The 17067-nt window shown below is 35.8% G+C and overlaps 2 protein-coding genes across 2 annotated transcripts; one reads left to right on the top strand and one right to left on the bottom strand.

Annotated features, from left to right (window-relative positions):
• Positions 1 to 1250: 1250 nt before the first annotated feature.
• Positions 1251 to 3569, top strand: LOC116128125. Its single transcript, XM_031413804.1, has one exon. The coding sequence runs from the start codon at positions 1385 to 1387 to the stop codon at positions 3296 to 3298; it is 1914 nt and encodes a 637-aa protein (XP_031269664.1). The 5' UTR covers positions 1251 to 1384; the 3' UTR covers positions 3299 to 3569.
• A 3117-nt stretch (positions 3570 to 6686) lies between these two features.
• Positions 6687 to 9075, bottom strand: LOC116128126 (LOB domain-containing protein 19). Its single transcript, XM_031413805.1, has 2 exons — positions 8689 to 9075; positions 6687 to 7025 (listed from the first exon to the last, which is right to left on the bottom strand). Exons 1-2 carry the CDS (start codon positions 8971 to 8973, stop codon positions 6705 to 6707), a joined length of 606 nt encoding a protein of 201 aa, XP_031269665.1. The 5' UTR covers positions 8974 to 9075; the 3' UTR covers positions 6687 to 6704.
• Positions 9076 to 17067: the final 7992 nt, after the last annotated feature.

The raw sequence follows: 17067 nt of genomic DNA, 5'->3' as shown, positions 1-17067 counted from the left end.
GTAAACCTTGGGGTCACCTACTATATTATGGTTTATCTGATCATTTGGAATTGTAGGATATTTAATAGATCTCGGGAATTAGTTGAAATACGAGCAAGCTAACTTAAACACTCTAGTTACCAAATAAAAAAAGATGAATGAATAGAAGAAATTAATTTATTAAATATTTAACAAATTTATGACACATCAACTATTGGGCTGTGCATATGACCTTCATGTCTATAAAATCTTGGTAGCTCTAATTCTAAAAAACTGTTGTAAATAATCGACCGATTTAAGATATATAATTTGAGGTAACATTACAGCAATTAATGTGTAAAATCTAATTATTCAAAATTTCAATTTTTTAACGTATTGTATATATTCAAATATAATTATACTTATCAAATTCTCATGTCAATATATTCATTACCAAATGCCATACTACGCTGTGTAGTGTGTACCATATATATTGACATTTACCATCATTTATTTATCTTTTGTTTTAGAATGGTATAAGTAAATACAAATAACCCCACCTTAAAAAAACCACAATTCAAAAGCAAAGGCATGAAAAAGAGAATGAGTAGTAGCTGCCTGCTAGCAAAAAAGACAAGTCAAATGATAAAATTCATCTTTGACTGCACAGATTTTCATAAATTACTGTTTAATTTATTTAAATACAGTTATAATCACACACACACACAACCTTTGGTTAGGTTAGGTATCACTGATGTATGTTTTTTTATTTTCCAAGAATATTTTTTGGTAGTAGGCCCAATAGATTCTCATGATAAGGAACATTATTATATGAGAAAAAAAAAAAAAAAGTTAGGTATAGCTAAAATTGTAACAATATTTATTATGTTAATAAATGTAAGGTCCAAAGACTTGCTTTAGTAAGTGATATATATAACAAAAATAAAATCATTTTTTAAAAATAATTATTACCTTTTATATCAGATTTGCTTCAAAATATTCCCCGCTATTTATTTGTTTTAATATTTTTACTAATTTATTTTTATAAAAAATAATTTATATTTAACATTTTAAAGAACAAAGATGATCATGTGTGGTGGGAATCATACGAACATAGGCTGAGGTCGTGATTCTAAGTTTTAACTAACTAAATCTATGATTATGGAACTACACGTAATCAGCTCCCAATATTGAAATTAGAATTTTATAAAATAAGCAACGAGACAAAGAGAAAAGGAAATAAAATAATAATAAAAAGGAAGAGAAGGAGAGAGAATATAAAAAGGCAGATGAAACTTTTCAAGTTGCGAAGAGAGAGAGAGCAGTGGAAACCCTTGAGGTCTAAAAATGTCAGAGCAACTGAAGGAAGCTTAGGAAGTTACCGAGAAACTGTTTTTTCCTCATCATCTTCTTACTATCTTCTCTCATGAATACCCACAAAACCGAAGACGATCTCTTCCACCACCACCACCACCACCACCACCATCACCATCATCATGATCTGGCCCCACATCCCTTGATCATCACCCACCAAACTGAATCTCAGCCGTCCATTCTCAACCCCAATCACGATGACCCTCCTTTCTCTTCTCTCCCTGAAATCGTTCTGTTTCGAACCTCCTCCGACGACTCTCCAAGTCACTCTTCCTCCGAAAACGACGACGCTGCAACTAATAACACCAACAGTGATGTCAATAACAACAAGATGCCAAATCAACCCCCGGCGTACATTAGCCCCGAGCCCCATATATCGACTCAATTCTATACTTTCAACGCGGAATCGCATGCGTTGATGATCCGTTGCATTTTGGAGCAACGGCTGGCTACTCCAGCCGAGATCCGAGCCGCCACGCCGAGAGCCGTTCTTAAATCGTGGCGCTCCGTGTGGAAGGACCGCAACGAGGATACTGCGTACCTGACCGCGTGGAAACGCATCCAGGACAAACTGACGGCCCATGTGGACCCCGCTTCTGGTAACGAATTTCTCTGTTTCAAGAATAATTCACAGCAATTTGTTTCTCACTTTAATCAATGGCAAGATATTGTTATGAGATTTCACGGCGATGCCGACTTAAAACACTTAGGGCTTAAAGAAACAATAGAGAGAATTAAACAAGTGTGGACCGTAGGCGCTAAATTTTACGGTATACCGGAAAGTTACATTAGGGTTTGTGTGGCTGCGTGCCCTGTGTGCTCTGCCTCATCGGGGTCCGCTTCGAGGAGTAAACGGCGTAGGTTTGAGTATACTGAGTCCTTTGATGTTCCTGCTAAAGAGGTTCCTCATAGGTTACAACAATTAGCGGCCAAACATAAGGTCGTGCTTTGTATTAGACAGAAGTATATTAGGTATAAGCCTTTTATGGCTGAAGTGAAAGATTATGCATGTCATAGGGCTGGAGAGCCCGTGGCAAAGAAGTCTAGGATGTTGAAGAGGGAACCTTATGCATCAAAGAGGTGTGGTTGTGGGTTTAGGATTAGGGCTATAGTACCTATTGCAAATTATAATGAGAAGGATAAGACATTTGTGTATCAAGAGGAGGGGATGGCAGTATTTAAATTGTATGCAGTACATTCAGGGCATGAGCCAGGGCCATTGGATGGGAATGCAAGGATTATACATCGGGTTGTTGGGACAAAAGGTGGTTATTTGATGGATCAAGAGATGGTTTATGGAGTGAGAGAGGAAAGTGAGGGATTTGGGTTGTTGGGGAAGGATGAGAGTGATTTGCCGCTTTCAGTTTTTCAGCAAGTGCAGGAATTAAGAGCTGAGGTTGGATTGCTAGAAGGTAGACTTGGGAGAATTCCACATGAGTTACTGGGTTCAGTGTCTCAGGAATTGTTTGATGTGTTGAATAAGGTTAGAAGTATTGGAGAAGAGGGTTCAAAATCAATTGGGCTGATGTCTGACAAGCCGCATTCAGATGATGTGCTGGTGGGGGAAAGTGATTTGGCACATTGGAGAACACTTGGTGATGGGAAGGATACAGAATTGATTGAGGATGATGAAGATAGTTTTGGGAGAACACTTGGGGATGTTGTTCCTTGGGACCAGATGAGAACAGAATGTAGAAGTGAAAAGGATCTGATGAGTGGGCCTTGTAAACCTGATAAGTGGTTGAAGTGCAGTGATTTTGATGATAAAAGCATTCTCGACTGTGAAGATACTAAACTGACCAAGCCCATGAGACATGATGAGTCAATAGTGGGAGATGTAAGTCTTGTCGGTCTACCAGTTGATAGTTTCTACCAGGATAATCCTAAATGGTACGATTCTCCTTGCGGATTGGACTCCAGTGCAGATTGCGGAGACAGTGGCTTTAGACATGGGGAAATTGTGTAGATTCCTGAAGAGCCTGTTAACCCTTTCTAACTTAGTCGTGAGTTTAATAGTGCCCATTCATCTATTCTTATAGCTGAAACTGGGTTGTACATTTATGTATACTCAAGATTGGATCCTCTCACATGCTTTTAGGTTTGTTGTGTGTAATTCTGTAAAGTATAGCCAATTGGGCTGCTCTGCAAATACCTTATTATAACTCTTTGTTACCATTTTCTGGACCTTCATGATTTTTAATGGGGTTCTTTCTATAATGCACATCAGTTCTTTTCTACTTGTACTGTATGTATAAGTTGTTACTATTTATCTTCTTGTTGCGGGACAAAATAAGTGGAATTCACTTTCGATCATGTGTATGCACTTTTCCTCTCTAGTCTGTTATTTTTATAATCTGTTTTCTGTAAGCATTTATACTTGTTTATATCATTGATGCACTTGAATCTCAATGTGCATATTTTCGTAAAATATTCACTGTAGTGATAGAGGAGTACAGCGGTGGGTTTCTGATGTTTTCCATTCCTTATTATTCAGTAGTCATTTAAATTGTAGGCATCTATGACTCGGGTGCTAAACATCCCATCTCCTCACTTTCTGCATTGCCATTCATAAGTTTGTTGGATCATAAAGTTGTAAACCATTCATGCCTTTCTTTTATGAGTGTCATTCATGTGGAGATATGAAAGACATGTATTTGCTAGTCTTTTATCGTCTATTTTATTGTTTTTCCCCCCATGAACCTTTCTCCTAACAATGGAGCTTGTATGCACTTGGCTTGTATTGTTAGTTCTAGGTGCCACTGTCAGGTTTATACATATGGTGCCACTGTCAGGTTTATACATATCATAAATTGTTTGTGCCTGCTTCCTCGGGCACCAAAGGTCACTATACCTAGCAATACACTGCGATATGGAGTCACCATGAAGATGGTTGAATGTTGATAAAATGAAGATTAAAAAAGGTATGCACTAGGGAATAAGTATGTACAATTAGAGTTAGCAAAAAAAATCTGTTTCACAGTATGTTTAAATATCACAAATTTAGTATGTACTTGTTAATATGCCTAATGATTCTAAATATGTTCAGGCAAATAACATACATGTTTATCTTATGAAGCAGTTTTTGAAAAACGTTTATGCAGAGTTTATTAAGCAGCCCATTTGTTTCATACTTTCATATATGAATATTTTCTGTACTAGATCTTGCACTTGCATTTATTTAATTATTTTTGTTTGAAATATTTGGCTACTTTTTCAGTTGTGTTAAATTATGCCAATTGTAGATTGCTGTTAGAATAGTTTACTTCATGTTTAATATTTACAGGCAAGTGTGGAAGTCATATATCGGAAGTCAGTAGTTGTTGATGGAGTCTGCTACCATTTGTTCTCTCACTCTATTATGCAAAATGATATTTGCAGCTTGAACAATCTGATGGTCATATTCAGGTAATAGGTAGAAATTGAACTTGTATATCTAATGTTATTGTCTAGTATTTGTAACGTCAAAAGATTTTTGATTCACTCAATTCAGTAAGCATTCTTTTACGACCTGTAATGACTAACCCGCTAGTCAAAAGTTCTTAAAAAACTTGGTAGTTTTTAGTTATCAACTATTGTTCATAAGTACAGGCATGGGTTTAATCTAGAAGAATGGGAAATTTTGGTAATTATGAATACATGGTTTTGGTTGTCACCATTTAATTAACCATTGCCAGGACAATCGAGAATAAACTATTCCGGTATTGACATGGCTATTTAGCTTCAAATTCAAGTTTGGTGGTAGGATTTGCTGTCGACCATCTTCTAGTTTATTGGGTTGCAAGTTTGTTCTTATCTGCCTTAGGTAGGCAGTCTGCTTTCAGACTGCAGTTGACAAAAGAATCGTAAATTTACTTCACTCCTTTTGGTGCTTCTTTTCTTAGACCGTTTTGTCTTTTCTGTAAATACTGACAAAAAGCCCAAGAAAGGCTGAAGCGATGCTGGAAGCCCCATGAAAAGCATCTTGTCAAAGATTCACCTATAGTTATAAACAATTTCTTGTCATTTTCCTTGTAATAAATGAAGAAACGGAAACTTCCGCTAGACATTGACTTCAACTGCAAGTGACTTAGTTCTACTTAAGCTATTAAACGATTTAAATAATCTAAAGAGGGTGATGTTATTGAAATTACCATGTAGAGTGTAACTGTGATTAGAAAAATGATGTTGCCATACTGGTTCTCCATAGGTCTGATTAAGTGTTTTGAAGATCAATGATGTTGCTCTACGAACAATAACATTTATCTTGTACAAGGTTAGACCATGCATCATCTTTTTCATGGCTAGAATTAACTTGAATCCAAAGTCTGACGGTTCCAGAGCTTTGATTGAAAAAACTTGTTTTGTAGACGCTCTTACCCGCACATTTAGGCTCCGTTTGGGTCATTATTAGATAGTTTTTAGAATAATATTTTGAGAAAAGTTTAATTAAGTAGGTATTACGATGTAAAATTTTAAAAATTAACAAAAATACTCCTTATGTTTATTTATTTACTAAACACCCTTATAATAAAATATTCAAAGTTAACAAAAACACTCCCAACCTACTCATTAAATACGGACAGCCGGCCACCACCGTCGGAGGGTGGTCGGAGTCATCGTATCTGCGCATGACTGGTTGGATCTTGTCGGTCGTGAGTTGATATGATCTTTTTCGGCTAGATCTACCGTGGATATGACTGGAAAAGGTCAGATCTACGGTTATATCTGGTCATTGACGGCTAGATCTGGTCGCATTTGGTCGTCAACGATGACCATATCTTGGCCGTCGTTGACGACTGTTACGGTCAAAGATCTGACCCTTTCTAGCCAGATCCACCCTGGATCTAGTCAAAAAAAGCTAGATCGGCGTACTACCGGCCAGATTCAGCCGATAGACGCCATTACAACAAATTCCGGCCAGTTTCTTGTAGCGGTGATCGAAATCTGGTAAATTTAGGTTGTTGGGGTTTTTTTGTTAATTTAAAAAAGAAAATGGATTGTTTAGTTAAATTAACAAATTTAAGGAGTTTAAAAGAAATTGAATAATTTAGAATTATATTTTAAAAATAGGTGAACCAAACACAAATTTTGTATTAACTTTAATGGGAAAACTATATGTACCAAACAAAGCCTTAATATGTGGATATTTTGACAATGCCAATGTAACAAAGGCTAAATGGATTGGCTTTCGTGACCATAAACTTGTACAGACCTAAAAGAATAAGTACTGGATTTTAAGTAGAGGACTTGAGGCCCTAATTGGTTTTAACATTTGCAGCGTTGCTGTAATTGAAATGACATACAAAATGGATAAAAGTAACATTGATTGGGCTAATAGCCAGGAAACACATACAGCATAATGTAATTTGGTTTAGTTAACAAAGTGAAAACTTCTAATCAGAAGTTGAAGACCGGAATCTTACACCTGGTAAATACTTAGCGATAAATTCCCGAGCTAAAGCTTGGAGTTCCCCATCGTCCAGCTCTTGATCCAATGAATTACAACAAGTAGTAAAATCTGTGAATGATTGTTGAGGCTGTAGAGGATCAAAGAGCATGGATATATTATAAGTAGACATCAAGTCCGTGGATGAGGATGAATTAAGACTTGTTGAAGATGTTGTTTGAGGTTGAGTTGGCGAAGGAATTGGAACTCGCTGCAATATTGAAAGTCGGGCCTGAGTGTAAGCTAACTCCGCCTGCAAATTTACGACCTGTAATCAAATCATAAAAACACTGCTTTTTCAGTTTTCTGGAATACAGAGGCATCGGTGTCTTTGCCTACGTCACCATTTATTTGGTCATATGATGACTCTGATGGGGGATACTAACTACTAACGCTAAGCATGTGCGCAAAAAGATCTCCCTTTTTGTCTTGTTCTAATTAGATTTGTTTTATGTTTTCTAACTTCAACCTTAATTAATGTCCATCATCTTAAGAATACGCCAAAAGGAGAGAGCTCCTCTGCGATTCAAATTTTCCACGAAAAGTTATTGTTAAACGTGTAGAGTGGTTTCTAGTTTCTAACTAATTAAACTAAGAATTCTTGAACTCAGAAAATATAATTAAATTAAAGATTGTTACTAAGAGGAAATGACTCTAACAAGTATATGGGATTTTAACCATCTTTGTGTGATGGGGTAAAATGATGGAGGTTCTTCGGCGTATTATTCAACAACTTTTGAATTTGATTTTCTTAATTATTAATAGAAGTGATTATTGGAGTATTTATTTAATTAATAACTTTAACTTTAAGACTCTGTAAAAATTAATCGAAATGCATAAAAACTTATCCAAAACACCCCAATCCCAACCAAAAAATTAAAATAAAAAGAAGCATATCGGGTTTTTAACATATTAAAAAGGAGTTTAGGTGTAATGAATTTATCCGTTGGAATTAACACATGGTAGGACCCATTCACATACTAAGATATATAATAGAAGCAAGTAAGAAAGTCAAAACCAAAATATTTGAATATTTCTCGAGCTGATCATAAGTTTGCTTGGTAGCTCCGGCAAGCAATACAAGACCGGGGACCCCTTTGCCATTCGCCACCACTTGACAGCCGCCAACTCCATCTCCCTTACGTCCCTTTTATATAATATTCATCTCTCTCCGGAGAGTACGGTCGCATAAGTTTCAATCATTTTCCTTTTTTTAATGGAAAATCAAGACCAGCTAGTAAACACCCTAATCATCTAATCTCTCTCTTCCAAGAGTGAAAGCTAGTTAGCATGGGTTTCACGCAATTTTAATTTAATTAACAACCGTCATTGGTTTTTTCAACTGAGAAGAAGAATTGACGGAACCCCTAGTAACCAAACCCTGGTTAACAGGTGCAATTCACTACCTTCACCTTGAATTACTTCCACAGCTATTCTGTATTTGCTTAGATCTAGAAACAAGAAACCGTACACAAGGTTTAGGTTTAGGTTTAGGTTAGCTTGTTATCGTAAAAAAGTGCAAAACTCAGACTGGAAAAATTATAAAACAGAGTCCTACTCCTACTCTACAGATGTGAAAACCTAAGATCTGCAACTTATGAGGAATTTAATTTTCTTTGAAGAAAATGTCCGTAGTAGTTTTTCAACCTAAAGGCTCCTAAATGAATTAAAACAAAGCATTTCCATATATGTTTTTCAATGATAAGCTAAAGCTACTACCTTCAACCGATGGGTATGTGGTTGCATGTTAGCAAATCCAAACACCGGGAGGTGGGAGGCTTCTTAAAAATATATGTAAAGAAAAAAGAGGGAAAAAAAAACCCTATTAGAAAAGGCAACCAAACATCTTCAAAACAAAGAAGTTCGCAGGTGTAATTACTTGGAAGTGAGGATGATGATCATCGAAATAAAGAGAAGGAAATAGAGCTAACCTGCTGCTGGAGAGTAAAAATATGGCCGACGGAGCCGTAAATAGGATCCCGAACCCTAGCCAAAGCCTCATAACAAAGGGTAATAACTGCATCAAGCCGCTTGTGAGCTGGTAATCGCATGAGAAGCTTAGAGGCATTACTAGCACCAAAAACCTTATGCACCGCTGCAAAATGAGCCGTGCCTTGATCCGAGTCGAAATATGGTGCAAATATGCACCCTTTTACACACTTTCTCCGTAGAAACTTGCACGCGCCACAAGGCCCACCTCCATTACTTGCATTCATCTGATCTCTCCCTCTCCCTCTCCCTCTCCGTACAGAAAACAAATATTTACTTCTTCAAAAGCTTCACCTTTCTGTGGGGTCTCGAAAGAGAAGAAGGAGAGAGGTGGGTATGGTATTTAGAGAGAAAGATTTATATCTTTTCTATAAGCGAACGTGGAAGCGTTGGTGGTGGGTCATTTAAAAAGATCAGTAGTTAATTTCCATTATATTTATATATTTATTTATAATTCCTTAAATACATATTATATGTGTGCTTAATTAATGAAAACATTAAACAGATGGCCATGGCCATTGAATTTAGAGTGTGAGGGGGTTCAGGTCATGTACTTATTTCAATCTTTAAAGCCACGCTAAGTAGAACAGTAGAAGCAGTGAAACAGATTGCGTGAAGCAAACATACATGCGGTGAGTAATAGTATCAACTTCCAACCGCCGCAGATGTGGCCACGTGCGAACCCCACGTGGGACAAACATCCTATCTAATCCCTTTTTCTCTTGTCACTTCCATTTTACCTTTTTACTCAGGAAATCGAGACATGCATACATAGACATATATAGTACTACTGCTACACTTTCTTATTTTTCTACTCATGCACTGAATTGCATTTTCTAGTAATAGCTTCTGGTAAATTGTAAGGTTCTTCCAGTGAACCTTTTGAGAAAAATAGAATTGGTTTATGATGGCAAAAAAGGGCAGATTCACTTGGGGGATAATGCATGAGGGATATCTTCTCTTTGTATCCAATCTATTGTATATTGGATATATCTAGGCTTGACATGACAGAATGGACCAGTACATATTAATGTTATGTGCATAGAATAGAATAGATATACTAAACTGGGTTTTATTTCAATCATGCATCTGTCGTAAAGGTTATGGTAAAGGTTGCTCACACGCATAAAGCAACAAAGGAAAATTTATGGAGTAACTTGTTTGGAAAGAAGCAAATTAATTAACCTACAGTTATATATGGATGATAAATATCTATGTATGTGGATTGGAGCCTAGTAGCGTCAGTCAAATCTACACTGATCCGCAGTAATTACTACCTATCAAATCATGAAAGGTGTCATTCTGAAGGCTTGTCTCAGACTCAGTCCCACACAAACGTCTTTCATAAGCAATTAAAAATAAGGTCAGCATAACCTGCAAACAGTCCCCCTAGATGAATTTGATTATATCCTAAATATTGAAAATGGCATACTGAACCTGAAGCATGAATTTAACGAAGAATGAATTCTCTAATACATCCTATTACAGTGAGTTAAAACTAAAATGAATAAACAAAGAAAAAATTTGTTATTTAAAACTATGGACGACCCTTAACACTCGGAGAGGTCTCATCATAATTATAAATTTGATTTATAATTAATGAGGTTAATCTTTTAAGGTTTGACTTTAATGTCAATCTCTTAATTTCCGATAAACAGCGTTAGACAAAAGATTACGCAGTTGAAATATAGGGCCAAGTTGGTTCTGTTCTGACAAAAGTACTGACCAAAGATATGCATTTAAGGGGGGGCTACTGAATGTAGATTTATAGTATAATAAATAGTTCAGAAAAAATCACAACCGCGCCGTTCGCCTCTTGTCTGGTCCGTGCATATGACGTTGAAATAATCTGAAGAAGAAAGAAACATGGTCTCCTCCTCGCGAGTACTTCCACGTAAATGCGAGTTTGACTATTCTTCCTGGGTGTTCATGGGCCTCACGGCTTGTAACTCAATGGTGTTGGAAGTTACCGCCCGCCAGACAGATTAGATTTAGCCCAAGATCAATTTTTTCTTTTTTTTTTTTAAGATAATTAAGGACTATACTTATATTAAGTTGTCTAATTTCAAGTCACAAAACACTTTATAAGTCTAATAGATTAGATAGTTACAAATAGAATAACTCCAACATAAAACCTCTTGATACAACTAATTACAATGGTTAAAGGGTTTATTTACAATCACAAGGAAGAGGTTAAGATATATTTTACTCATATGTTTACCCTAAAGACTTAGAAAGATCAGTAAAGTAGCTCATTCTCACCCAACCCCGTCTCGACTCACTGGTGAAGTCAGATCATGACTTAACTTTACACGCTGTGACTGTGCAATTGAAAGGCTTAAGGAATCTCAATGAGAGAAGAGATTTGTTTGTAGAGATTTCAGAGGAATACTAAAATGGAGAGAATAAAATTTCATATAATAACTATAACAATTCATTTCAAGCATCCTTAGATTTTCCTTGGTATTATTCAAATACTCTATTAATATTTTTATAATAATTAATTTAAACAACAACGTCCAGTTATAAAGAAGTGTAGTCTGGACTGTCGTGTTTTGCATAACATATCACTACTTACAATGTCGACGAGATCACAATTGTAGATTATACTAAGTACAGACTTTTTAGATTTCATCACTGTTATGGCCCAAACTTTCTTCTTTTATTCCTTTAATGTTGTAATTTAACACACTTCTCCACCGGAAAATCCGAAAGCAATCATAAAATTATGTGTTAGTTTCAAAGTTTTATAGTTTTTGCTCATTATTTAAATCCAACAATACAATGTTACAAATTCTCGTATAAATTAAGATTTAGAAGAAAAAAAAATATAATAAAAGTCACTTTTATACTTTCTTTTTCCGTTTTATACGTTTTGAAGAAAATGATGACACTATTACTTACAAAAAAAAAAAAAATGACACTATCATATGCGAGGAGCTGTTACAAGATAAACAATGTATATCAAATCAAGGTAGTGTTCAGTCAAATTGTGGGGCTTAGGCTTTCTGTCAATAATTCATCTAATACACACAGATTGGAAACGAGCGACAACACGTGACACATGTTACGAACTGTAATAGAGTTAATTCTTTTTTCTTTTTATATTAATTCAAAAATAAGAAGAAATTAATATTTAGTGATCAAAATTCAAAAACCTAGATTAATTGTTTTTGTTATATTTGTTAGAAACCGAGAAACATAGAGATAAAAGAGAGAAACGTTACTTTGTTTTCAAGTGGACGGCGCGTGGGTCCCGTTTCAGAATGATGTCCTCTTTCCGGGCCGTACGTCTTAGTCACCTAGTCATACGTGGCAATCTTACATTAGCGTCGTGCAGTGCTCTGAATGGCGAATTTTGTTTTGACCGTTTGTTTGGCTCCTAATCACTGTTACAGTGCACGGAATGGAAGACAAAATCAAATGGTCAAATTTTTTAATTTATTTATTAATATCGTCGAAAAGGATCCATCTCTGCACATTTTTTGATAACTCTTTATGTTTTATGACCATGTCACAGACTCACACACAGCCAGGATGAGTGCTTTAATTTCTTACAGCTTTCCCACGACACAAACGCTTAAGAGATAAGCTTTTCCAGTGAACCTTTTAATTTGGTTTATGAATCGGGTCCCATGATGACAAAAAAGGGAGAACAATACACTGGGAAGCCAGTTCACATAGTTTTTTGTCACCTTTTTTCCTGGAATTCAATGCATGAGGTATATGTTGTGTTTGTATCCAATCTGTTGTATATTGGATAATCTTGGCTTGATATGACAGAACATGCATGTCAGGTAAAGCTAGAGATCATGGGCCAGTATATATTTATGTTATGTGCATAGGATAGATAAATTACTAAACTGGGTTTTCTTCAATCATCTTCATAAAGTTTATCGTAACTCGTAAGGTTGCTCACACGCATAGAACAAGAAGGAAAACTTATTAAAACCATGAAGGACCCTTAACACTCGGAGAGGTCTCGATCTGATTTGATTTATAATAAATTAATGAGGTTAATCCTTTTAAGGTTTGACTGTAATGTCACCTCTTTCTTTTTAGCAGATAAAACAATGGTAGAAGGCGATTACGCAGTTGAAATATACGGCCAAGTTGGTGTTACTCGAAAGTACCGAGCAAAGGATGTATTTGAGGGGCTACAGAGTACAGCTTCTAGTCATAATAAAAAACTTGTAAACCAAACAAATCACAACCGCGCCTTCGCCTCTTGTCTGGTCCGTGCATAGACGCTGAAATAATCTAAGAAGAAAGAAACACGATCTCCTCCTCGTGAGTACATCCACTCGGCAAGTAAATTTTTTCCTCCATAAATTTAGCAGAAAGAAAAAAGCGAGTTTGACTATTCTTCCTGGTTTTCATGGCCCTCACGGCCTTTGAAATCAATGGTGTTGCAAATTACCGCCCACCAACAGATTGGATTTGGCCCAAGACCTATTTTTAACTATATGTTACCGCACAGACTGAAAGACAGTAAGGTAGGCATTATTATCAACCCGCCCCAGTCTCGTACTTCACTGGTGAAGTCATGATCATGCTTAATTTTTACAAGCGTTTGACTGTGCAATTGAAAGAGCTTCAAGGAATCTCCTATGATGAGAAGAGATTTGTTTGTAGAGATTTCAGCGGGCGGCGGTTACAGTTTAAGAAATCTTTGGCAGTACTAATTACACGTACCATTTTTGTCGAATTTCCATGAATCCTGCCAGAGCGAACACTGAAATGGAGAAGAACTAGTGAATAAAATTTAATATATTCTATAGTTATAGTCTATCTTTATATATAGCTTACTGTCATTATAGTCTATTGGCATGCTTCTCCTAAGTAAGATAAACTCATAACACTGAACTCAAAAACTGGTGTCCATTGGCATAGCGCATTATTACTTTCAAATTGTTTCAGTTGACAATTCCTTCGTATTAATTAACCTACTGTATTGATATTCAACGTATAATTTTCTGCATCCTGTCGACTGTCGGTTATTTGTATAACAGTATATTCCCACTTTTCAGAAGATGATGGATCGAAACACAATTTGTAGATATTTGAGACTTTTTAAAGAGTAAAAGTCATTGTTATGGCCCAGAGTTCCTTTTAACTCCTTAATGATACAGTTTCATTTAATAATCTTTCTTTCTTCTTCCTAAACTTTCTAAAGTATATATTACAGTATAACACGCTACTCTGCTGTTTGTTAAGGTGACATATTGTAATCTATAGCACACTGTTCCACCAGAAAACTCGCAAAGCATCATAATTTATGTTTTTAATTCTCCCAAGTGTTGACCGCACGAGTGAAGAATTCATAGGGTCCCCATTACAACAAATATGCATTATTCAAATTATATAGATGAGGCTATATGTTCCTGTTTGTAAAAGTTTAAGCAAGCCCGGGCTTTTTCAAATCTTGTAGGGACATTGTTTCTCCAAGTTCCTACATTTATCAATCAATCAAACTAATAATACAATTATATAAATATATCTACCAGTAAATTAATCTCTACTTTCCAAAAGATTGTCGATCAAGAGCATAATTTTCAAAATTAATAATCAAATTAGTTGTATAAAGGTACTTTTATTTATATTATATAAATTAACTGTTATTAACATGATTTTTATAGACTGTATTTTTTATGATATTTTATAGTTTTTTATTATTACTTTAACTCCAATAATAACAATATGTTATAGATTCTACATATAAGTTAAAAAAAAAAAAAAAGCGATACTAAAAAGATCAAAATCGTACATTGGGTATATCAAATTAAGACACGTGTTTGGTCAAATGGTGGTGGCCTTGAGTCTATGCTTCCTCTACACAGCAGTACAGCACACGGTGACGCGTCGTTACGAACTGTAACGGATTTTATTCTTTTTTCTCTTTTTTTTATTAAGGGCGAATAACTTGTGCATACCCAAGGTTTTTCATAACGATAAGTTGGTATCTAAAAGGTTTTGAAACAACAAATAGATACCTTCTGTCATGTTTTGTTAGTGATTTCTGTTTATTAATAGTGAAAAGACTAAAATACCCTTGAAAGTTTAAATTTTAGTTTTTTATAAATTTAAAAATTTCTAAAAAGCCCCCTAGATTTACAAATTTAACTAAATACCCCAATATATAAAATTTTTGTAAAATAACAAAAACACTCCCGCCACCCGCAGTGCCAGATTCCGGCCACTACTGCCGGAATCTGGCCGGAAAGTTGCGTTACGACACAGACCTGTTGGATCTGTGTCGTAACGCGTCAATCTGGCTTTTTTCGGTCAGATCCGTGGCTGATCTGGCCGGAAAAGGCCAGATCTACAGCTAGATCTGACCGTCGACGCTGCAAAACTCCATCTGCGGCGTCGACGGCTAGATCTGGCCGTAGATCTGGCCTCTTACAACCAGATCAGCCACGGATCTGGCCAGAAAAGGCCAGATCTGGTTGTTGCTTCGACTGCCAGATCTGGCCGGAAAAGGCAAGATCGGCAAGTTACGACACAGATCCGACGGGTCTGTGTCGTAACACAACTTTCCGGCCAGATTTCGACAGTGGTGGCCGAAATCTGGCACTGCAGGTGGCGGGGGTGTTTTGTTATTTTACAAAAATTTTATATATTGGGGTATTTAGTTAAATTTGTAAACTTAGGGGGTTTTTTAGAAATTTTTAAATTTATAAAAAACTGAAATTCAAACTTTCAAGGGTATTTTAATCTTTTCACTATTAATAAACAGAAATCATTAACAGAACATGACGGAAGGTACCTATTTATAATTTTAAAACCTTTTGGATACCAACTTATCATTATGGTAAACCTTGGGTATGCACAAGTCGTTATCCCTTTTATTAATTCCAAAAATAAGAAGACATGTAATATTTTTAGTGCACCAAAAAATTCAAAAACCTGTATCAATTGTTTTATTTATTTCAGTTAGAAACGGCGAAACATAGAGACAGGGGGAACAGAAACGTTACTTTGTTTTCAAGTGAACGGCGCGTGGGTCCCGTTTCAGAATGATGTCATCTTTTACCGGCCGTTACGTTCTTAGTCACCTAGTCATACGTGGCAATCTTACAATAGCATGTCTTGAACGGGTGCTTTGAAAGCCGGAATTTTGTTTTGACCGTTTGATTGGCTTCTTAATCACTGTTTATACAATGTTGTGGGCCTTGTGGCACAGAACGGAATGACAAATTGGTCAAATTTTTTAGGACATTTTTGTGATAAACCATGTCACAGCCCACAGATGAGTGCTGTAATTTCTTTACAGCTTTCCCACGAAACAAAGGCTCAAGAGTACAAACAATCATTAACATAATGATAGTTGTTACCATAAAAATCACCATTATTATGAACTCCTGCATTGGAGAGATTTGTCAATACGCATCTTGCTCTTGCGGCCAACCTATTTGACCTGTAAAATTAATGATAGAGATATAGATATAAATTTATGCGTATAATTTTTGGTGGTTATATCTCTATATATGTATAATTATGCTTAAATACTCATATCTGCATTTCCTTTTTTTCATAAACGATATGGCGTGCACATCACAGAATAATAGCCTCTTCACTACTTTGTCTATCGTTCTCTCTAATGTCTAAATTCAGGTATTAATTACTCTCTTGATTGAAGTGTTTAACTTCCTTAATTATATAAGTTGAAAAGGCAGAATTTATTGGGCATACTAATTATAGTTAAAACTGATTAAAAAAAAAAAAAAAACCAGTGGCCATTCATGTCATTCTCAAGAACTCACTAACTTCAGAGGGGTTTGATTTTCGCTTATTATATTGTAAAAGGAAAGGAATTGCTGAGTCATTTTCAACGTTGAGAGAGAGAGAGAGGGTTGGCGTCTTTTGTTCTCTACGCTGCTTAATACACGCAGTGGCAAATACAAACAGACGCATTGACACGTTTCGAGTTCTAAAATCTATTCTATTGTTTTGCAAGGCAGATTCAGATATAGCAAAAGCAAAGTTGAAGATAAATATTCATATTTTATGTATACAACCAAAGAAAGAGAGAGAAAACAACATGAGTTTTGTTAGATAAATTCACGAGATGAAGGAAGATAAATGAGAAAGAGCAGTTGAGAATAGCTTGGCTTATCGCATGTTTGCTTCACGCAAGCAGCTAAATGGGTGTTTGCTCTCTCGCGTGGCTTTAAAGACTTCATCTAGCGTTTTAAGTCCCCATTAAAAAACCAAATACCATCTGTTTCTATATACCAAAATAACACTACCCCCAACAACCCATCTCTAAGAACACCCTTCATATTCTTTCTCTTTTCTTTTTTTTTCTTTTAAGTGCC

Source organism: Pistacia vera, unplaced genomic scaffold, assembly GCF_008641045.1.
Source record: "Pistacia vera cultivar Batoury unplaced genomic scaffold, PisVer_v2 Contig197, whole genome shotgun sequence".
Taxonomy (NCBI): Eukaryota; Viridiplantae; Streptophyta; class Magnoliopsida; order Sapindales; family Anacardiaceae; genus Pistacia; species Pistacia vera.
Note: the sequence above shows the minus strand (reverse complement) of the source record. Positions and strands in the feature narration are given on the sequence as shown.